General features: G+C 44.3%; 1 protein-coding gene across 1 annotated transcript in view; it reads left to right on the top strand.

Annotated features, from left to right (window-relative positions):
• Positions 1-24,562, top strand: part of mtpn (myotrophin) — a 74,495-nt gene that overhangs the window by 37,620 nt on the left and 12,313 nt on the right. The window contains exons 2-3 of the mRNA XM_038780597.1: positions 11,156-11,269; positions 18,608-18,691. Coding sequence (XP_038636525.1) covers positions 11,156-11,269; positions 18,608-18,691 — 198 coding nt within the window. The remainder of the gene's footprint in view (positions 1-11,155; positions 11,270-18,607; positions 18,692-24,562) is intronic.

Consider the following 24,562-nt stretch of genomic DNA (forward strand, 5'->3'; position numbering starts at 1 on the left):
GTTGCGGGGAGTGTGGAGAAGAAGAGGGGGGGGGTGGAAAGAGTTGTGGTGGGGGAGAGGGCGACGGAAAGACTGGTGATGGGGAAGCGAGAGGGCAGACAGAGTGGTGGTGGGGGGGTGGGCGGAAGAGTGTTGGTGGGAAAGGGGGAGAGGGTGGAAAGAGTGGTGGTGTGGGGGGGGGAAGGGTTGAGGGAAGATGGGGAAGTTGGCAGGGATGGGGAGGTGGGTGGAAAGGTCAATGCTATGGTTTTCCAGAAGCTCAAAATGGTTTGAATTCTTCTAACTTTTTCTGGGTAATTACTGCAATATGATAGGCAGCACAGTTTGCATTGATATTGCATTTTCAGATGGTTCCCACTGCAGGGCATCAACCCAAAGGAAGTTTGAACTTCCTGGGAAATTGCAGTGCCATCTTTACCTGGGGAACGTTTGTGAGTGGTGAGGTGGGGGTGGTGGTGAGGTGGGGGTGGTGGTGAGTGATTCCCCAGCACACATTTGGGGCCCTGGAGCTCCGAAGTTGCAGCACGTCGTCTGCTCCTAATCAAAAAACTTGCTCTGTTCTGCCCATTAAAGCATTTCTTCAGGATTATAATTATTTCTCATCTATTGGGTGAATTCTGATCCGTTGAATATCTGAGGTTTTGGATGTTAACTGATAGAAAACCTGGAGCGTGGCTCTCTGGAAATCCCAATCTAGCAACAGGGAGTTCTAATCTATTTTCAGAAAGTGTGTCTTGCTTGTTCTGCTTTTTAACCATGCCATGGTGTGTATGAAACAAACCAGAAAACATGTCTTGGTAAATGGGAAGGAAGTTACACACCTCCATTCTGTAGTTGACTATTAAAATGGTACTTGACAAACTGCATATGGAGGATGTACTGTTTTCTATATATATTCCTTTTGCTGAACATGTGGGCTGGGGTCTGTCAGTCTACAAAAGAAATGCAGTGCATAAAACTGTTTGGTTTGTACAGGAAATTGAGCTATTTAAAGAAAGATTGAGAACCAGTTTCATTTCAAAGCAGTACTTCTGCTTTTAATGTGATAAAATATTGGTGCTGCAAAAACTTTAGTAATGTTCATATAAAAACTTGTGTCAGAGCAGTTGAGCTTTTGCCAGCTGTGTGAGGCTAATTGGGAGTCCAGATGGGGAATAATTGCATTTCTCATCAGTAAATAAAAAAAGCATCTACACTTTAATGCTCCTGTTTGCATGATGTATGCTAAATTTCTCCATATGTTTGTTGGAGAAATGGTATGGGGAACAGCAATATTCTAGTGTTTCTTGACTCTTCTGTTAGATTTTAAACTCATATATAGAACCATTAAAAAGTTACAGTTCATAAGGGGGCCATTTTCCCCATCTTGTCTATGCCAACCCAAGGGTACCCAGGTACACTTTCTGATCCCACCTTCCTGCACCTGGCCCATAGCCCTGTAGCTTACTGCATGCACAAATCCGGCTACTTTTTAAATTTAGGCAGCGAATTCCAGACATCCACTACCCTCACTGTGAGGGGTTTTCTCATGTTCCCTCTACACCTCCTATCTTGAATCTATGTCCCCTGGTTCTAGGGCAGCACAGTGGTTAGCGCTGCTGCCTCACAGAGCCAGGGACCCGGGTTCAGTTCCGGTCTTTGGTGACTGTCTGTGTGTAGTTTGCATGTTCTCCCCTGTGTCTGCGTGGGTTTCCTCCGGGTGCTTTGGTTTCCTCCCACAGCCCAAAAATGTGCAGGTTAGGTGGATTGGCCATGCTAACCTGCCCCTTAGTGTCCAACGGTTAGGTGGGGTGGAGGTAGGGCTAGTTAGAGTGCTCTTTCAGACGGTCAGCGCAGACTCAATCGGCTGAATGGACTCCTGCACTGTAAGGATTCAATGGTTCTTCTATGAATTATCCACCAAGGGAAATAATTTTATCCTGACCACTATATCACTTCCCCTCATAATTTTGTACACCTCAATTAAGTCACCCCTCAGCTGCCTCTGTTCCAAGGAAAATAACCCTAACCTATCCAATCTTGCCTCGAGCTACACTTTTACAGCCCTGGCAACATACTTCTAAATCTCCTCTGCACTCTCTCCAGAGCGATAACCTCCTTCCTGTCATGTAGCGACCAGAACTGCGCACAATATTCCAGTTGTGGCCTCACTAGTGTTTTATACAATTCCAACATTATATCCTTACTTTTATATTTTATACCTCTGCCAATGTAGGAGAGCATTCCATATGCTTTCTTAACAAACCTGTCTGCTTGAACTGCTGACTTTAGGAACCTGTGTACTTGTATGCCATGATTTCTCACTCCATCTACCACTCTTGGTATATTCCCATTGATTGTGTACTCCCTACAAATGTTTGACCTCCCTAAATGCATGACCTCCCACTTCTCTGTGTTAAAGTCCATCTGCCACTTTATCGCCCACTCCACCAATCCATCTATCTCGTTTTGGAGATTATAGCTATCCTGTACACTGTCCACCACTTGACCAGTTTTTGTGTTGTCTGCAAATTTCCCAATCATGCTCCCCATGTTCACGTCCAAATTGTTAACATATAACATAAACAGTAAAGGCCCCAACACTGAGCCCTGTGGAACACCACTTGCAACAACTAAAGGCAGCCATTAACCCTTTATTTCCTGTTACTAAGCCAACTTTTTATCCAGTTTGCCCATGGGCTTTGACTTTTTTTGACCAATTAGCCATGTGGGACTTTGTCAAATGCCTGGCTAAAATCCATGTACACCACATCCACTGCACTACCTTCATCAACTCTTCTCGTCACTTCCTCAAAGAATTTAATCAAATTTGTGAGGCAAGACCTTCCTGCAACAATATATATTTATGTTTGCCTGTATTGTGCAAGAGTATGTAAGTTTTTTTAACTAAAATTAATACATGTGCCTCAAACAGTCCAATGAGAAAGGAAGCACTGGGAATGAGGTGGGCCCAGTCGATCAAGTGTCATTAAGCGAATATTTAAGGACTGCCGACTTTGTATCGGAAGGGTTGGGCTGAGAACAATGCTTCTGACAGATTTTGGTAAAAAATAGAATTGAGAACCAGGCTGACCTGGAAGATTCAGAGGAGATGTGAAAAAGCAGATAAGAGAAGCTAAGAATATGAAATGAGATTGGTTGTCCGTATGAAAGGGAATCCTAAAGTTTTCTATCGATATATAAATAGTGAAAGGGTGGTAAAAGAGGAACAAGACCAATTCAGAGCCAAAAAGGGAATTTGCACATCGAGACAGAGGGCATATCTGAGGTATTAAGTGAATATTTTGCATGTCTAACCAGGCCACGGTAAAAGGGAGAGTAATTCGGACAATTAGATAGGCTGCCTTCATAGATAAGGTACCAGGGCCGAATGAGATGCATCTAAGGGTACCGAGAGAAGTGAGTGGTAATTGTGGAGGCATTGGCCATATTTGTTCAGTCTTTCCGAGACTCTCGAAGACTGGAGAATTGAAAATGTTATACCCTTGTTCAAAAACGGGCATAAAGATGAGCCCTTCCACTACAGACGAGTCCGTTTAACTTTTGGGATGGCAAAACTTTTAGAAACAATGATTTGGGGGCAAAATTACTAGTCAGGTGATAAAATACAGGTTAATAATGGAGCAAGGATTTGCTTCGGGGAAAGCTTGTTTAACTTGCTGGAGTTTTTTGCAGAGGTAAAAGGGTGGTAAGGAAAATGTGGTTGATGTGGTGTACGTGGACTTTCAAAAGATGGAGGTTACGTTGAACTTGTCAGTTTAGGCTGCCACACGTTAGGAAGGATGTGGAGGCATTGGAGAATGGTTCCAGGGTTGGAAAACTTCAGTTATGAAGATAGATTTGAGAAGTTGGGACTGTTTGCCAAGGAGGAAAGAAGGCGAGGAAGAGATTTGATATCGTTTACAAAATAATGAGAGATCTGGACAGAGAAGATAGGATTATACTTTTCCCACTGGTGAAAGGATCAAGGGCAAGAGGGCCCAGATTTGAAGTGAAACAACAAAAAGCGACATGAGAGAAAACGGTTTCGCGCAGTGAGTGGTCAAGGTCTGGAATGCACTGTCCGAGTGTGGTGGAGGCAGGTTTAACTGAAGCATTCAAAATGGAATTGAATGTTATCTGAAGAAGATTGTGGGGAGAAGTTGGGGAAGGGGCGGGGAGGTGAATGGCATTAGTGAATTGCTCATTCAGATAGTCGGTGCAGACACTTTGGACTAAGTAGTCAGCTCCTTTAACATAACAATTCAGTGATTCAATAATGCTGCGGCCATAACTGTGGTTCATCAGTTTCTATTGCATTGCAGTGACCTAGCAAGAGATACTGACGAGCATTTAAAAAGGAACATTATATTTTCCTGTTTTCAAAATAAGTGACTAATTAAACATAATCTACAAAGGACCATAGATAATCTCTCAGCAATTAACTTCTTGATTTGAATAAACAACTTCCTTTTAATTTTCCTCACTATATCTAAGCAATGAGGCTTTATAGTCTTAGACAGTCCAGATAATGCATTGTTCATCTCTTTTATAATGTTTTTTTTTGAATGGTAGAATGCTTTTGGCCTGTTAGAACATCTTTACCCAAAGGCAGAGGAGTCTAGAACTAGAGGGCATAGGTTTAAGGTGAGAGGAGAGATATGCAAAAGAAACCAGATGGGCAATTTCTTCACACACAATGTGTTGAGCATCTGGATCGGGCTGCCAAAGGCAGTGGTAGAGGTGGGTATGTTTTTGTCTTTTAAAAAGCACTTAGAGGGGTGGTGCAGTGGTTAGCATTGCTGCCTCACGGCGCCGAGGTCCCAGGTTCGATCCCGGCTCTGGGTGACTGTCCGTGTGGAGTTTGCACATTATCCTTGTGTTTGCGTGGGTTTAGCCCCCACAACCCAAAGATGTGCAGGGTAGGTGGATTGGCCACGCTAAATTGCCCTTTAATTGGAAAAAATGAATTGGGATCTCTAAATTTAACCAAAAAAAGCAGTTAGACAGTTACATGGGCAGGGTGGGTATAGAGGGATATGGGCCAAATGCGGGCAAGTGAGACTAGCTTAGTGATAGAAACTGGGCAGCATGGGCAAGCTGGGCCGAAGGGGCTGTTTCCATGCTGTAAACATCTCTGACTTGCTAGAGGTAAAAAGGTAAAATCACCATCGTCCCAGCAACCATAGGCTGCTTTCTCCTTTGAAAGGGAGAGCTGGCTGGTGGTGATTTAACCTGAGGATCACCACACCTCTGGCGAGGGGCAAGGTTGAGAAGGCGGGGCCTTCATGGAAACCTCGGCCGGTATGGGAACCTGAACCCACGCTGCTGGCCTCGCTCTGCATCACAAACCAGCTGCCAAGCCCACTGAGCCTAACCGGCAATGGGCAACAACACAAGATCATTTATGATTTAATGCCTGTAAAGCATTTCATGTCAGATCAAGAGGTCCCAAGTTTAAATATGAGAAGGTTATAAGGATTCTGTGTCATTTGGAACAGAGAGGAAGTGGGGAAGTTACACCACCTATTGCTTTTGGAAGGAGTAAAGATATTCTGCATGACTTCCTGTTTTCAGACATGCTGTGGAATTTCAGTTTTAGTGGTCATAAAGATCAAGGATTCAAAATATTTTGTAAATTGTCGAGACAATTCTCTATCACAGACCACTGGATAGTGCTGAAGGATGTTATAGGATACAGAGGGACATAGATAAGCTGCAGAGCTGGGCTGAGAGGTGGCAGATGGAGTTTAATACGGAAAAGTGTGAGGTGGTTCACTTTGGAAGGAGTAACAGGAATGCAGAGTACTGGGCTAATGGCAAGATTCTTGATAGTGTAGATGAACAGAGAGATCTCGGCATCCAGGTACATAAATCCCTGAAAGTTGCCACCCAAGTTAATAGGGCTGTTAAGAAGGCATATGGTATGCTAGCCTTTATCAATCGGGAGATTGAGTTTCGGAGCCACAAGGACATGCTGCAGTTGTACATAACTCTGGTGCGGCCGTTCCTGGAGTACTGCGTGCAGTTCTGATCACCACATTATAGGAAGGATGTGGAAGCTTTGGAAAGGGTTCAGAGGAGATTTACTAGGATGTTGCCTGGTATGGAGGGAAGGTCTTATGAGGAAAGGCTCAGGGACTTGAGGTTGTTTTCGTTAGAGAGGAGAAGGCTGAGTGGTGACTTAATAGAGACATATAAGATAGTTAGAGGGTTAGATAGGGTGGACAGTGAGAGTCTCTTTCCTCGGATGATGATGACCAATACGAGGGGACATAGCTTTAAATTGAGGGGTGGTAGATATAGGACAGATGTCAGAGGCAGTTTCTTTACTCAGAGAGTAGTAGGGGTGTGGAACGCCCTGCCTGCAACAGTAGTAGACTTGCCAACTTTAAGGGCATTTAAGTGGTCACTGGATAGACATATGGATGAAAATGGAATAGTGTAGGTCAGATAGGCTTCAGATGGTTTCACAGGTTGGTGCAACATCGAGGGCCGAAGGGCCCGTACTGCGCTGTAATGTTCTATGTTCTACCATCTTCCACAACTGTCCGCCTCCGCACCAACCTCATGCCATCTACAACTGAAACGGTCATTTTGGTTTTTTTCTGCCCACAGCTTTATTTACTCCAGCGATGTCTTGATCTGCCTTCCATCTGCTACTGCCCATAAATTTCAGTTTATCCAAAATATTACTGCCCACATCATATCCCAGACCGTGTTCCATTCGTCAATCACTCCTCACTGACCTACGTTGATCCTGAAGGAACAGCAATTATAAATGCGTAACTCCTACAAGTCCAACGATATGTACTTATACAGCATCTTAAAAATACTGGGAATAGGATTGAAAAGAACTTCGGGAAGCCATGGAAAAGATGGAGAAACTAGGGACAGCAGGTTTAGGGTTAGGGTGGGAGCAAGATTGGGGAAACGTTTTAGCCAGTTCGGCAAAGGGAGAAGTAAAGCAGTAGTTACAGCTGAACAAATGATCTCCATATTGGTGATATATTCAAAAGCTTCTTGTGCTTGTTGGAGGTGAGGATGGAAAATAAGGGAAGAGAGAAAGTGAGTCTGGGAGTTACCTTGGACCTCCAGATGATCCAAGCACAGTGGCCAGTTTCAACAGAAACTCTGCTTTCGGCAATGGAGAACACCAGACTTGCGAGAGACACTCTTGGAGTGGAGAATAAAGGGAGCATGAGGCTCTGGGTCCTCACCCACCTTTGGACTGAAATTTAAATAACTAAATAAGGCAACAGTTAGGGAACAAAGCTAGGAGGATAAAGAAAAGGTGAATCTAAGAGCAGAACCAGGTGGTTAAAAGACTGTAAAAAGCGGAGTGCAGGCTTCCAACTCCTGAGTACAGCTGGGTAGGTACTTAGTACTACTGTTGGTTATAATTGTTGAGACATCATTCTGTAATTCATTGTAAGAAATATATTCTACAATAACAAAGAGCAGAGAGGGAGGGCCCCAGTTGACATTGTTTGATATTAAAAGGATCAATTAAGGAGTAAGACATGGCAGCAGAGCTCCAAGGCGTGGTCTGCTCTTACTCCATGTGGGAGAGCAGGAAGGTTTCCAGTTGCTGGGACCAGCATGTGTGCAGGAAATGCCTCCAGCTGCAGCTCCTGGAAGCCCGGGTTTCGGAGCTGGAGCGGCGGCTGGGGACACTGGAACATCTGCGAGGGCGGAGAGTATCTTGGATAGCAAGCATAGAGAGGTGGTCACATCGCAGGCTCAGACTCCACAGGCAATAAGGGAATGTGTGACCACCAGGCAGAGCAACAGGACTAGGCAGTGCAGGAATCTCCTGTGGCTATTCCCCTGCAAAACAGATATACTGTTTTGGACACTGTTGAGGAAAATGGCCTCTCGGGATAACAGCAGCAGCAGCCAAATTTGTAGCACAACGGTTGGCTCTGCTGCGCAGAAGCAGGAGCAAAAGGTGTGGAAATGCAATAGTCATATGGGATTCAATTATGAGGGGAATCGATAGACGTTTCTGTGGCTGCAAAAGAGACTCCAGGATGGTATGTTGCCTCCTTGGTGCTAGGGTCAAGGATGTCTCAGTGTTTGCAGGACATTCTGAAGGGGGAGGGTGAATAGCCAGTGGTCATGGTACATGTTGGTACCGACAACACAGATTTAAAAAAGGGATGAGGTCCTAAAAGTCGAATATCGGGAGCTAGGAAGCAAGTTTAAAAAGTAGAGCCTCAATGGTAGTTATCTCAGGATTACTACTAGTGCCATGTGCTAGTTAGAGTAGAAATTGCAGGATATATCAGATGAATACGTGGCTGAAAAGATGGTTGGGGGGGGGGGGGGGGCGTGGTTCAGATTCCTGGGGCATTGGGACTGATTCTGGCGGAGGTGGGACCAATGCAAACTGGATGGGTTACACCTGGGCAGGATCGAGACTGATCTCCTTAGGGCGGTGGGGGAAGAAACATGGCTCCAAGGTGACTGAGGATGGGAACTAAACCTTGAGGGCTAATCAATTTTTAGGAAGGACAAGCAGAAAGGAAAAGAAGGCGGAGTTGCATAGTTGATTAAAGTAGATATTTATACAATATTGAGGAAAGATATTAGCTCAGATGATGTGGGGTTTGTGTGGGTCGAGTTGAGAAAAAGCAATGGGCAAAAAATCATTCATAGGGTGGTATACAGACCATCAAACTGCAGTTGTAATGTTGGGAATAGCATTAGACAGGAAATCAGAGATGCATGTGATGAAGGAACAGCTGTGATTATGGGTGACTTTAATCTGCATATAGATTGTGAGTCAATCTAGTCACAGTTCAATAGAGGAGAAATTTTTGGAGTGTGTACGGGATGGTTTTCTTGACCAATACATTGAGGAACCAACAAGGGAACACCAACTTGGGCTGGGTGTGGTGCAATGAGAAAGGATTAGTTTACAATCTGATGGTGAGAGAACCCTTGGGGATGAATGACCATAATATGATAGATCCGAGACTAGGGTCCTGAATCTCAATAAAGGTAACCATGATGGTATGAGGCATGAGCTGGCTATGAGAGACTGGGAAACATTACTGAAAGGAAGGACAGTGGGCAAGCAATGGCAGCATTCAAGGAATGGATAGGTGAACTCCAAAAGTTGGTATTCCTATTTGGCGCAAGAGCAGAAAGGGAACTGTGGCCAAACTATGGCTTACAAGGGAAATTAGAGAGAGTAGTGGATTCAAGGAAGAAGCATATAAATTAACAGCAGCATCCAGCAAAAGCGGACCAAGGGGGTGATTAAGAAGGGAAAAAATAGAGTTTGAAAGTAAGCTAGCCGGGAACATTTGTAAAAAGAAAAAGATTGACAAAAATGAATGTGGGCCACTTACAGTCAGAAACAGGAGAATTTATAACCGGGATCAAATAAATGGCTGAAGAATTAAATTTGTACTTCTGTCTTCACAAAGGGTCATAGTTTGAGGATAAGGGGTAAACCTTTTAGAACTGAGATGAGGCAAAATTTCTTCACCCAAAAAATGGTGAATCTGTGGAATTTGGTACCACAGAAAATAGTTGAGACCAAAACCCCTGTGTGATTTCAAGAGGGAATGGCTTACCCCTTTTTTCTGTGCATGTTTCTATTTAAGATGGTGCTTAACCTGGTTAAACCAGATCTTGTGGTGGACAGCTGAGCTCATTCTGGCAATGGATTGTTTTGCCTATTTTGCAACAGAAATGGTCATGTGTACGTACACATCTTGGACTTGATGAATTAAAAGTGGGCAAAACAGAATTGACCAGGATGAGGGATGAAGCTTTCACTGGGCTGAAGGCATTGATATTGGAGCTGAGAAAGTGGTTAGTGTACATGAGCTGTTGGTGATATTGTGGCGAGTGCTGTGCATAAGATTAAACAGTTTCTAAGATTATTTTGTGCAGTACGGAGCACAAGTGGATACCACTGTAGCTTCATAGCGCCAGGGTCCCAGGTTCGATTCCCCGCTGGGTCACTGTCTGTGCGGAGTTTGCCCGTTCTTCCCGTGTCTGCGTGGGTTTCCTCCGGGTGCTCCGGTTTCCTCCCACAGTCCAAAGACGTGCAGGTTAGGTGGATTGGCCATGACAAATTGCTCTTCGTGACCAAAAAAGGTTCGGAGTTATGGAGAGAGGGTGGAAGTGAGGGCTTAAATGGGTCGATGCGGACTCGATGGGCCAAATGCCCTCCTTCTGCACTGTGTGTTCTATGTCCTATGTTCAGTAGCTGCAGAAGGAAGTTAATTGAAAGGGGGAGGAACGTGTGTGTTTAGGGTTGTGAGGAAATGGACAGAGATGGTGCAGCAGTGATCAAAATCTTGGAAGTACCTGGGAAGTAGTTTGAGAGAGTGAGCATGCGTAAGGGAATAAAATGGAGATTTAAGGATGGGAGGGAAGTGAATTTGGAGGAGAAGGCATAAAAGGAGATGAGGTGCTTGAAATCGCCAAAAATTAAGGAATACTGAGGTTGAGGGAGGATAAAAGGATACTTGGGAGTCAAACTTGGTTTTATTTATTTTATTTTTTCTTTCTTAAAATTTAGAGTACCCAATTATTTTTTCCAATTAAGGGGCAATTTTGCGTGGCCAATCCACCTACTCTGCACATTTTTGGGTTGTGGGGGCGAAACCCACGCAGACACGGGGAGAATGTGCAAACTCCACACAGACAGTGACCCAGAGCCGGGATCGAACCTGGGACCTCAGCGCCGTGAGGCGGTTGTGCTAACCACTAGGCCACCGTGCTGCCCCAAACTTGGTTTTATGACACCAGGAGATCATTTAGGTTATAGCCACTGTGGATGACTTCTTGAGTAGCAACTATTCTGTCAATGGTGATAAGGTACTGGGAGGTTTTTTTTTAAATCAGTGCAGATATCTTGCAGCTCTCCAGAATAACAATTTTATTTTAACAGCCATTATTTTATTATTTATATTTGAAGGCATACCTTGCAGGTGTTCTGTAATGTGCAGCATTTACCCTTCTGCCTGGAATTATTAATGTACATTGAGGCATTTGAGTCAATTTGATTTCACTGATCAGCTGAACTATAAGAGAGTTTACTGGGGTTTCTTTCTATGTTCTTGTGCTTATATTTTTGAATGGCATTTATAAATTCTGAATATTTTGCTTCTGCTCTTTTTAATGCCATTTTATTTGCATTTTCTTTCTTCAGGGTATAGATGTGACCACGGTAGAAGTAGCTGGTCGGAAGGCCATTCACTTTGCAGCAGATTGTGGTCAGCTTGAGGTTCTGGAGTTCCTGATTCACATGGGAGCAGAGATTAACGTGAGTTAGATACATGGCAATAATCTGAATGTCTCTGTCAAGGGTCATGATGGAAGTGGTTGGTCTGGCCATCCTTCTTTAAACAAATACTCCTGTCGTGGTTGTCAGTCTTTCTGTACCTTTTTATTCTGATTTAAGTGTTCAGATGTTTTTCCAGTTTTCAAATGATTTCCAATTTTCATTGGATTCTACATTATTAAAATGTATTTCGAATTTATTTAAAACAAATACCCTGTCAGGCATTTTGCACGGTTGGGATTCCTTCACATCCCTCACCACACACCTTCCTGCCCACCTTCTGTTCTCAGCGTTTGGATAGAGCACTGGATATAGTTCATTAAAATCCTCAAATAATACACAAATGTTAATGACCAACATCGTTTCATACTCAAAATGCATATTTAAAAAGTTAATTAAATTAAAGGATGAAGTTGCCAGACCTAAATGGTATGTAACCTCGATACAGAAGTTTGGATAGAAGCTGACTGAGGCTGTAAGCAAAATTTTCCAAAAATGTTTATGATCGGGCAGGAGAGCTGATTTTCAGTCTGTCTGCCAGAAGCACATGACCAGAAATTTAGGTGTGCGTTGTCCATATTCATTTCAATAGCCATAAAATTGTGGCAAAGTGCCTCTGAATTTCTGACCAGGGTGCCTACCTATATTGTAGATTGGAAAATTTGCTTTGTGATGCTGAAGGTGTGGAAGGTGCCAAGAGTTCTTTACTCTATGGGAAAGGGATGTACCAGGAAATTATAGACCAGTTAATGTTACTCAAATCTTTGGTATTTGGTCCCCCAGTGAGCTGTAAATGTTGAGTTATTTAGTAGGTTTAAGACGAAGGTCATTATATCTTTTGGGTACTAAAGAAATTAAACAATAAGGGGACACTGCGGGAAGAGGTAGAGTCTGTCGAATAGCAGAGCAGGCTCAAAGGGCCAAATGCCCTAGTCCAGCTCCTATTTCTTGTGTTCTGATTAGAGTAGGAAGCTCCAGCATCAGAGCTACCTTAGATGAGATGAGCTGGCTGACTGCTTCCTTTGTTGCAATATGTCTATGATTTTAAACAGGAAGCTATGTTAGGCCAAAATAGTACATTGTATTGCTGCATTGCAGACACCGTTTTAAATTAAAACTGATGAGTCATGATTTCTATGATGTTCTGGCAGTGTGGAGTATATTTGCATTGAATGTAAAAGGCACACAATGGGATAGCACCAGCATGAGCCTCGATGTGATCATTTTAAGCGTTTCGTACCAAGTCCACCTAAAGAGCTACATGATTCATCCACTGTTTTGACATAATGATGGTGAATTATTTTAATTACAAAGACGGCTTTCGGGGGGAGATGTTTATAGAACATCGAACATACTGTGCAGAAGGAGGCCATTCGGCACCAGTGCACCGACCCACTTAAGCCCTCACTTCCACCCTATCCCCGTAACCCAATAACCCCTCCTAACCTTTTTGGTCACTACGGGCAATTTAGCATGGCCAATCCACCTAACCTGCACGTCTTTGGACTGTGGGAGGAAACCGGAGCACCCGGAGGAAACCCACGCGTACACGGGGAGAACGTGCAGACTCCACACAGACAGTGCCCCAGTGGGGAATTGAACCTGGGATCCTGGCGCTGTGAAGCCACAGTGCTAGCCACGTGTTCTACCGTGCAGCCCCAAGGGAAGGGAAGGGATGTCAGAATGCCCCTCTTCACACAAGTGGTAATGGAAATTCTGAAACCCTCTTTCCCCCAAAATATTGTAGAGACAAGTCGATTACAAAACTAAAGTTGATAAATATTTGTTCGGCAAGAGTAGTAAGGGTTTGTAACCAATGCATATAAATGGAGTTAAAATATGGATCGACTATGAATAATTGAATATTAGAGGGGCTGAATGGCCTTCTTGCTGTTAAAAATTGATGCTTTTTAAAAAACAGTTAATTGATTATCCCTAGCCTTTCATAGATGAATTGTGTCTTGTAGTTTGAAGAATACATTATAAAGCATTAGCACCTGATGAGGCAGTTTTCACAGCAAAACTTGATGCGATAAAAAAAGACTTGGTAATGTCACTGCATTGGGTTATTAGCCGATTTTCACACCTGGATAAAATATAGGAATTAGGAGCCGAAGTGGGCAATTCAGCCCCTCGAGCCTCCACCGCCATTCAATCAGATCATGGTCCCAAATCCACCTCCCTACCTGTTCCCCATATCCCTTTAACCCGTTTTTAATCAGATAATTATAAACAATTATAATATGTCTGCATTGATTTTGATCTACCTGAATTCTAGAGCAAATTCTGGATTCAAAGATATAAAATGAATACTGCTGTTCAAGAAAAGAATTAGAGAAAACAGAACTATATAGACAAGTTACTTTGACATCAGCAATACGATATATACTTGAATCTGTTATTAAGGAGGTGATGGGCAGCACGGTGGCCTAGTGGTTAGCACAACCGCCTCACGGCGCTGAGGTCCCAGGTTCGATCCCGGCTCTGGGTCACTGTCCGTGTGGAGTTTGCACATTCTCCCCGTGTCTGCGTGGGTTTCGCCCCCACAACCCAAAAATGTGCAGAGTAGGTGGATTGGCCACGCTAAATTGCCCCTTAAGTGGAAAAAATAATTGGGTAATCTAAATTTATAAAAAAAAAATTAAGGAGGTGATAACAGGGACTTGGAATACCACAATACGATTTCATTTATTTATGGGATGTGGGCGTCGCTGGCTGGGCCAGTATTTATTGTCCATCCCTGAGGACATTTAAGAGTCAATCACATTGCTGTGGATCTGGAGTCACATGTAGGCCAGACCGGGTAAGGACGGCAGATTTCCTTCCCTAAAGGACATTAGTGAGCCAGATGGGTTTTTATGACGATCAACAATGGTTTCATGGTCATCATTAGACTTTTAATTCCAGAGTTTTTTATTGAATTCAAATTCCACCATCTGCCCTGGTGGGATTCATAGAATTTACAGTGCGGAAGGAGGCCATTCGGCCCATCGAGTCTGCACCGGCTCTTGGAAAGAGCACCCTACCCAAGCCCACACCACCCTACCCCCATAACCCAGTAACCCACTCAACCAACACTACGGGCAATTTAGCATGGCCAATCCACCTAACCTGCACATCTTTGGACTGTGGGAGGAAACTGGAGCACCCGGAGGAAACCCACGCGTACACGGGGAGAACGTGCAGACTCCACACAGACAGTGCCCCAGTGGGGAATTGAACCTGGGACCCTGGTGCTGTGAAGCCACAGTGCTAGCCACGTGTTCTACCGTGCAGCCCCAAGGGAAGGGAAGGGATGTCAGGAGAGGAACCTGCAGGTAGAGTCTGTGTCCCCATGAATCAGCTGCCCTTGTCCTTGTAAGTTATGGAAGTTGCAGGTTTGGAAGGAGCTGTTGAAGGAGGATTGGTGAGTTACTGCAGTGCAATCTTGTAAATAGTACACATGGCCCTGTGCATTAGTGCGGAATGACGTAAATGTTGATGGTGGTGGATGGGGTGCCAATCAAGTGGGCTGCTTTGTCCTGGATGGTGACGAGCCTCTTTTGTTGAAGGTGCACTCATCCAGGCAAGTGAAGAATATTGCATTATACACCTAACATGAGCCTTGTAGATGGTAGACAGGCTGTGGGGGGGTGTTGGGTTAAGGAGGTGGGTTACTCTGTCGAATTCCAAGCCTCTTACTTGCTCTTGTAACCACAGTATTTGTATGGATAGTCCAATTCAGTTTGTGACAATGGTAACCTCAGAATTCTGGTAGTGGGGGATTCAGCAATGGTAATGCCATTGAATGTTAAGGATAGTTGGTAAGATTCTCTTTTGCTGCAGTTAGTCATTGCCTAGCACTTGTATGTCCCAAATGTTACCTGCTACTGAGTCCAAGCCTGATTATTGTCCACATCTTGCTGCACATTGACAAAGGCTGCTTCAGTATCTGAGGAGTGGCAAATGGTGCTAAACATTGTGCATCATCAACGAACATCCCCACTTCTGAGCTGAGGATAGAGGGAAGATCATTGGTGACGCAGCTGAAGATGGTTAGGCCTAGGGAGCTACTGTGAGGAACACGTGGTGATATCCTGGAGCTGGAATGATTGACAACAATTGCAACCATTTTGCTTTGTGCTAGGTATGACTCCAACCAGTGGAGAGTTTTCCGTAGTTCCCTTTTTGTTAGAACTCCTTGATGCTATGCTCGGTCAAAGGCTGTCTTGCTGTCCTGGGCAGTCACTTTCAGCTCTACTCTGAGCTCTTTTGTCCTTTTGGATCAAGACTGTAATGAAGCAGTCACAATGAGTGCCAGTGAGCAGGTTGTTACTGAGGAAGTGCTGCTTGATTGCACTGTCATCTTTGGTGATTATCAAGAGTGGACTGATTGGGTGATAATTGGCCAGTTGGATTTGTCCTGCATCATGTGTACAGGGTATACCCGGGCAATTTTACCTATTTTTTATTAATTTATGGGATGTGGGTTTCACTGCCTAGGCATCTATTGCTTATCCCAAATTTACCTGGTGGAGAGGTACCACCTTAAACCGCTGCAGTCCCTGTGGTGTAGGTACACCCACAGTGCTGTTAGGGAGGGAGTTCCAGAATTTCAACTGAGCGACAGTGAAAGAATGGCGATTATATTTGGTAGTTGCAGCTAGTGGTCTTCCCTTGTGCTTGCTGCCCAAGGAGCCTTGGTGAGTCCCTGCAATGTATCTTGTTGTTGGTACATAGGCTGCCACTGTGCATCGGCACTGGAGGAAGTGAATGTTTAAGGGCCCAAAGCCTTTGCAGTGTCCAGTGCCTTTAGCAGTTTCTTGATACCATGTGGAGTGAATCATATTGGCTGAAGGCTGGCATCTAGTGATACCGGAGACCTTGAAGATGCCGAGGTGGATCATTCGGCATTTCTCACAGAAGGTTCTTGCAAATGCTTCAGCTTTATCTTTTGCACTGATGTGCTGGCTTGCCCGTCTTTAAGGAAGGGGATATTTGTGGAGCCTTCTCCTGCTAGTTGTTTAATTGACTGCTACCATTGTGATAGAAGTGCACAGCTTAGATCTGATCTGTTGGTTGTAACTCTGTGTATTTTTTATGCTGCTTCCGCTGTTTAATATGCAACTAGTCCTGCGTTGTAGCTTCAGCAAATTGACCCCTCATTTTTACGATATTCCTGGTCTTGCTCCAGGCATGCTCTCCTGCACTCTTCATCGAACCAGGGTTGATCATTTGGCTTTGTAAAAATGGTAAGGGGGCGGGGGTATAAGGTTACAGATTGGGGGTGTATACAATTCTGCAGCAGCTGATGGCCCACAGTATCTCATTGGTACCCAGTTTTGAATTGTGCTATCTGTTCGAAATCTATCCCATCGAACACAATGGTAGTGCCACACCATACAATTGGACATAACCCTCATGTGTAGGTGAGACTTTGTGTCATAGAGGTTTGCAGCATGGCAACAGGCCCTTCGGCCCAACTTGTCCTTGCCGCCCAGTTTTTACCATTAACCTGGTCTCCACAATGATTGTGCAGTGGTCACTCCTAGCAATACTGTCATGGACAGGTGGACCTGCAACAAGTAAACTGGAGAGGACAAAGTTAAACAAATAGCTTCTGCATCTTGGTGTTCTCACCGCCTGCCGCAGACCCAGTCTAGCTGCTATGTGCTTTAAGACTCGGCCAGCTTAGTCGGTAGTGGCGCTATTAGACATTGAAATCAGCCACCTAGAGTAAACTCTGTGCTCTAGCCACCAGCAATGCTTCTTCAAATTGACGTTCAACACGGAAGAGAACTGATTCATCACACGGTAAGCATGGTAGGTACTAGTCAGCAGGAGGATTCCCTGCCCATGTTGGGCCTGATGTCATGAGACTGCATGGGGTCTGGAATCAAAGTTGAGAACTCCCAGGGCAGCTGTCCAGACTATATAACCACTGTACCACCGCCTCTGCTGGGTCTGTTCTGCAAGTGGTATGGTGATGATCGTGTCTGGCATTGTCATTCTCATGGAATCATACCTTAGAAACATTGTCAAGCTGCTGCTTAATAAGTCTGTGGGGCAGCTCTCCTAATATTAGCACAAGCAGCCAGATGTTCATGAGGAGATGTAGGGTTGACAGGGCTGGGTTTGCCATTATTGTTTCTGGTGCTTGAGTCAATGCCAGGTGGTCTGTCCATTTTCATTCCTTTTAGACTTTGAAGTGGTTTGATGCAACTGAGTGGTTTGCTGGGCATTTCAGAGGGCAGTCAAGAGTCAACAATGTTGCTGTGGGTCTAGAGTAGCATTTCGGCCAGACCAGGTTAAGGACATTAGAGAACCAGATGGAGATTTATTTTCTGACAATTGATAATGTGATAGCTGTTAGAATAGCTTTTAACTCCTGATTTAATAATTGACTTTAAATTTGAACCCATGTCCCCAGAGCATTCGCTGCAGCCACTGGATTGAGTCCCGTGATATCACTACTGTGCATGTCACTGCCTATATCAACTCATCGTCCCGCAGCCCATCAAATGATTATTGCCCCTTTGCACATCAGTTTGAATATTACATCTAATTGGTACCCCCCCCCTTTATCTAATTTTATTGATCTTCTAATTGAAGCTGGCTAGAATACATTTTAGCTTGTAATTGTGAACAGTGACTGAACCTGAAGTTACTTTACTGCTAGTGGAGGCAAGAACAGGAGTGGACAATTTCACCGCTCAACACGAGTGAAATACAGCAAATGCTAGAAATGCGAAACCAAACAGAAAATGCTGCAAATACTCAGCAATTCAGGCAGCACCTGGAGAGAGGGGAACAGAATTAAATTTTCAGCTCTGTGACCTAATTCCAATGAAAGATCACTGACCTGTAATAATAGCTTTCTGTCCTCGAATGTTTCCAGCATTTACTTCCTTCACTCACCTCTTGATTCTGCCATTTAATTTCATTATCGGTGATCTGTACCTCAACCCCATTTATTTGCTTTTCTGCACATCCTTTGATACCCTTCCCTAATCACACAATCCATCGATTTCAGTGAAAATTTCAATTGACCTAGCATGTACAGTCATTCAATGGGAGTGGGTTCGCAATTTCTGCCCTGTATGTGAGCAGTGCTTCCTGATTTCACTCAAAACTTGGTATATAATTCTCCATTACATTTTACAGTGGAAAGTTCAGTACACATCCCTGATAGACACCAATTTGAGAACATATCATTTCAAGAGTTGTACAAAAGAGATTTCCTTCAACTTGTGCAGTATTATAATTTACTTGCATTCACAGCGTTAATAAGTGATCAGTTTTTCAACAATATTTTATCCCTCCTGTTTCTCTGATTCACAGGCTCCAGATAGACATGGTTACACAGCACTCCTGTCAGCAATCTGCGAGGGACATGTAGACTGTGTGAAATTCCTGGTGTCCAAGGTAGGTATAGCATGTTGATCTCTTTGACCACAAGACATAGAATCAGAATTAGGCCATTCGGCCCATTGAGTCTGCTCTGTCATTCAATCATGGCTGATATTTTTCTCATCCCCTTCTCCTGCCTTCTCCTTATAACCCCTGATCTCCTTATTAATCAATAATCTATCTATCTCTGTCTAAATGACATGATGTGGAGATGCCGGCGTTGGACTGGGGTGAGCACAGTAAGAAGTCTTACAACACCAGGTTAAAGTCCAACTGGTTTGTTTCAAACACGAGCTTTCGGAGCACTGCTCCTTCCTCAGGTGTCTTAAAGACACTCAGTGATTCGGCCTCCACAGCCTTCTGCGACAGAGTTCCACAGATTCACCACCCTCTGGCTGAAGAAATTCCTCCTCATCTCTGTTTTAAAGGATCGTCCTTTTAGTCTGGAGATCCTCTTCATGTCCACTCTATCCAGGCCTCGCAGTATCCTGTGGGTTTCAATAAAATCCCCCCACATCCTTCTAAATTCCAACGAGTACAGACCCAGAGTCCTCAACCGTTCCTCAGAAGACAAGTTCTTCATTCCAGGGATCATTCTTGTGAACCTCCACTGGACCCTTTTCAAGGCCAGCACATCCTTCCTTAGATACAGGGCCCAAAGCAATACTCCAAATGGGGTCTGACTAGAGACTTGTACAACCTCAGAAGCACATCCCTCCTCTTGTATTCTAGCCCTCTCTCCATGAATGCTGACACTGCGTTTGCCTTCCCAACTAAACCTGCTCCTTAACCTTAAGAGAATCCTGAACTAGGACTCCGAAGTTCCTGTGTGCTTCTGATTTCCTGAACCTTTTCCCATTTAGAAAACAGTCTGTGCCTCCATTCTTCCCTACCAAAGTGCATAACCTCTCACGATTCCACATTGTATTCCATTTGCCACTTCTTTGCCCACTCTTCTTGCCTGTCCGAATCCTTCTGCAGCCCCTGCTTCCTCAATACCACCTGTCATTCTGCAAATCTTTTTATCTTCTGCAAACTTAGCAACAGGGCGGCACGGGGGCACTGTGGTTAGCACTGCTGCCTCTCGGCTCCAAGGACCCGGGTTCAATTCCAGCCTCGGCTGAGTCTCTGTGGAGTTTGCATTATCTCCCCGTGTCTGCATGGATTTCCTCAGGATGCTCCGGTTTCCTCCCACAGTCCAATTATGTGCAGGTTTGGTGGACCAGCCATGCTAAATTGCCCCTTAGAATCCAAAACGTTGGCGGCATGATGGCAATGGTTAGCACTGCTGCCTACGGCGCTGAGGACCCTGGTTGGATCCTGGCCCCGGGTCACTGTTTGTGTGGAGTTTGCACATTCTCCCATGACTGCGTGGGTTTCACCCCCACAACCCAAAGATGTGCAGTTTAGGCGATTGGCCACGCTAAATTACCCCTTAATTTGAGAAAAAATAATTAGGTACTTTAAATTTTTTATAAAAGGAAAAGAAAAAGAGTCCTAAACGTTAGGTGGGGTTACTGTGTTACGGGGATCGGGTGCAGGCATGGCTTATGTAGGGTGCTCTTTCCAAGGGCCGACGCAGACTCGATGGACCGAATGGCCTCCTGCACTATAAATTCTATGATTCTATTAACATTGCCCTCAGTTCCTTCTTCCAGATGGTTAATGTATATTGTGAAAAGTTTGGTCCCAACACACCTGGGTGGGCAAAGGCCTAAAGAATGGTGAGATACACTGATTACATCACTGTTGCCTTGATAAAAAGTCAGCTGGTGTAGTCAGTATGTATGTAAATTAGAGTGATCTTCGACTAGACAAACTTACAATTGTAGCAGGCCTTGAGTTTTGACTGCATGCCTTTATAGCTGTCTAGTGCATTATTTTGAGTATATTTTGAGGTAGAAGTTGAAGTCTTAAATCTCCATACAATCATCTACTGCTCTAACTCCTTGAAAGATCTAATGCATGTTTATTGCCCATTGTCAACAAAGGAGGGAAAGTCAGTAACTCCATTGTCGGGCTATTTTATGAATGACTGAGATTGTATCACGTTTGGTGTTTTCTATTGTTAGGTTTCGGGAGAAAGTAGAAGATTAGTGACTTGTTTTAAGTGACTTTTTGTAGTGATACCTGATATCAAAAAAATGAAACCCTAAGCTCCCTCATGTTGCTATGCAAGTGGAAACTTGTCTGTAGCAAGGATTTGGTCATAATTTCACAAAGTTCTTAATGCACATGATGACTCAATTATTTATGATTGCCTTGGATCCTGTTATTTAGGGTGTGATTCACAAAGGCATTTCAATTGCTTTAAATGACATGTCAATGTCCTGAAATCCTTCACAAAGCCTCCTCTCATCATCCTTTTACAAAAAACAAATGGTAACTAAAGAAGGCAGTGCACTGGACTGCTTTTACACAGCACACAAAATGAAGATGAGTACTTAGCAGAAAAAAAGCACTCCAGATTCTAGTCACATGGTCTGTACAAGCATTGACATTTTGCTGAATAGCAACACTAAATTCTAAATATTACCACAGTCCCAGAGGACCATAGACTGCTCTCCCCTTTGAGAGCCGACTGGTGGTTGTTTAACCTGAGGATCACCACACCTCAGGTGAGGGACAAGGTTGAGAAGATGGGGTCTTGTGGACGTCGCTGGTTAGGCCAGCATTTATTGTCCATCCCCAGTTGCCCTTGAGAAGGTGTTGGTGTGCTGTCTTTCTGAACCGCTGCAGTCCCCAGAGGTCTAGGTTCACCCACAGTGCTGTTAGGGAGTTCCAGGATTTTGACCCAGCGATGGTGAAGGAACGGAGAAACATTTCCAAATCAGGGTGGTGAGTAACTTGGAGAGGAACCTCCAGTTGGTGATGTTCCCAGGTATCTGCTGCTCTTCTAGATGGTACTGGTCATGGGTTTGGGAGATGCTGCCTAAAGAAACTTGGTGAGTTCCTGCAGTGCATCTTGTAGATGGTGCACACGGCTGCCATAGTCGGTGGTGGAGGAATTGAATGTTTGTGGAAGGGGGAGCAATCGAGCGGGCTGTTGTTGGAGCTACACTCGTCCAGGCAAGTGGAGAGTATTCCATTGCACTCATGTCCTGTGCCTTGCAGATGTAGATAGGCTTTGGGGGTTCAGGAGGTGTGTTACTCACTGTAGGATTCCTAGCTTTTGACTTGTTCTGGTAGCCACAGTATTAATATGATTAGTCCAGTTCAGTTTCTGGTCAATGGTAACCCCCCTCAAGATGTTGATTGTGGGGAATTCAGCAATGGTAATGTCATTGAATGTCAAGGGGTGGTGGTTCGACCCTCTCTTATAGGAGATGGTCTTTGTCTGGCACTTGTGTGGCGCGAATGTAACTTGCCACTTGTCAGCCCCGAGCCTGGATATTGTGCAGGTCTTGCTGCATTTGGACATGGACTGCTTCATTATCTGAGGAGTCACGAATGGTGCCGAACATTGTGCAATCATCTGCGAACATTCCCACTTCTGACCTTATGATGGAAGGGAGGTCATTGATGAAGCAGCTGAAGATGGTTGGGCCTAAGATACTACCCTGAGGAATTCCTGCAGTGATGACTTCCAACCATCTTCCTTTGTGTCAGGTATGACTCCAACCAGCGGAGGGTTTTCCCCTGATTCCCATTAAATCCAATTTAGCTCAAGCTCCTTGATGCCATACTCGGTCAAATGTTGCCTTGATGTCAAAGGCAGTCACTCTCACCTCACCGCTAGCTCTTTTTTCCATATTTCAACCAAGGTTGTGATGAGGTCAGGAGTTGAGTGACCCTGCCGGAACCCAAACTGAGTGTCCATGAGCAGGTTATTGCTGAGTAAGTGCTGCTTGAAAACACTTGATGACTCCTTCCATCATTTTGCTGATGATCAAAAGTGGGCTGAAGGGGCGGTATTTGGCCGGATTGGATTTGTCCTGCTTCTTGTCTACTGGACACACATGGGCAATTTTCCATTGCCAGGTAGATGCCAGTGTTGTAGCTGTATTGTACTTCATCAATAACCTCAGCCAGTACCAATATTGAACACATTGCTGTTGGCGCCGCTCCGCATCACGAGCCGGCTGGCTTTGTGTTTATATATATATATTATATATATATATATATATATATATATATATATATGTAATAAATATATTCAGTTGTATTCATGAGGCCATGAATAGTGAACATGCCAGATTTCAATTTTGCAACCACTGAGATGGAGGAGGGCCACTCATGCAGTCCACTCACTAGCCTAGGTTTCCCATCATTGGTGTATTGGTGTAGGGCTATGAAATAAATGCCATAAAGTCGTCTTAGCTGGCTAACCTCCTGCTCAGTTGTACAGATTTGTTACAGGCACTGATAAGCTGTTATTACAAACAAAGCATCAGTGAGCGGGTTATTAATGAATAACTGGCGCCCGGCATTACTGTTAACAACGGTTTTGATCACTTTGCTGATGAACAGCACGCAGATAGAGTGGTAATTTGCCTGAATGGATTTGTTCTGCTTTTTTGCGGACAGGGCATACTTTAGGTAATTTTCCATTTTGTTGGTCAATACCAGTATTGTAGTTGTAGTGGAAAAGTTTGGCTCAAGGCGCAGCTCGCTATGAAACACACAAGCTTTCAGTACCCTAATCTTTGCTGTATCAGTTGGCTTTTTGATCGCATGCAAAATGAATAGGATTGGCTGAAGACAGGCTTCTGTGAGGATCGGGACCTGAATAGAGGCTGAATGGATGGTTGAAAATTTGTCTTGTCTTTTGTATTCACGCACTGGGCTCTACCATGACAAAAATTGGGATCTTCATGGAGCCTCCATTTCCTATTAATTATTCACCACAATATAGCAGGAATGCAAAGCTTTGATTTGATCCCATGGTTGTGGTGTCTATCGGCTGCTGTATCCACTGTTTAGCATGTTCATGTTTCTGTGTTGTAGCTTCACCAGGTTGGCACCTCATTTTTAAGTTTTCTTGGGACTGCTATGGAACGTTCTCCTGCACTCCTTTTTGAACCAGGGTTTTTTCTTTTGGCTTGCCAATAGTGTAAAGAACATGCTGGGACATCTTGAAGTTACAGACGGTGGTGACATACAATCTTGTAGATGCCAGGTTTTGTACTGCTGGATGTGATCCGAATATATCACATTGAGCATGGTGGTACTGCCACAAAGGTTTGAGGGGCTGTCTACTGGGTTGGAGTCATATCTAACACAAAGGAAAGTGCTTCTGGTTGTTGAAGGCTAATCATCTCAGTCTGAACTCAACACTGCACGAGTTCCTCAGCTTTGTGTCTATGACACAACCATCTTCAACTATTTCAATGACCTTCTCTCCAACATAAGGTCCGAAGTTGGGATATTTGATGATGATATCAGATGCTGAAGCAGCTCATGCCCACATGAACCAAGACCTAGACAACCTTCAACCCTGCACCAATAAGTGGCAAATAAGATTTATGCCACATAAATGCCAGGCAATGATCATCTACAGCAAGAGAAAATGAAACCATCTCCCCATGACTTTGAATGACATTTCTATTGCTGAATGCCTCACCAGCAGGACCCTGGGAGTTACTATTGACCAGGAGCTAAGCTGGACTAGCCAAAAATACAAGACCAGGTCAGAACTTGGGTATTCTGTGAGGAGAAACGTAGCTCTGATTTCCCAAAGTTATCCATCATCTGCAAAGAACAAGTCAGGAGTGTGATGGAATATTGTCCACTTGGATGCGTGCAACTCCAACAACACTCGAGAAGCTTGACAGCATCCAAGGCAAGGCAGCCCAGCTCCTGACCTGCTGCTCTATTGAACCAATGTTGTTTGCTGAGTGTTATAATGATGTTGGAGTGAGGGATATGCTGGACCATGAGGCAACA

Source organism: Scyliorhinus canicula, chromosome 20, assembly GCF_902713615.1.
Source record: "Scyliorhinus canicula chromosome 20, sScyCan1.1, whole genome shotgun sequence".
Classification (NCBI taxonomy): Eukaryota; Metazoa; Chordata; class Chondrichthyes; order Carcharhiniformes; family Scyliorhinidae; genus Scyliorhinus; species Scyliorhinus canicula.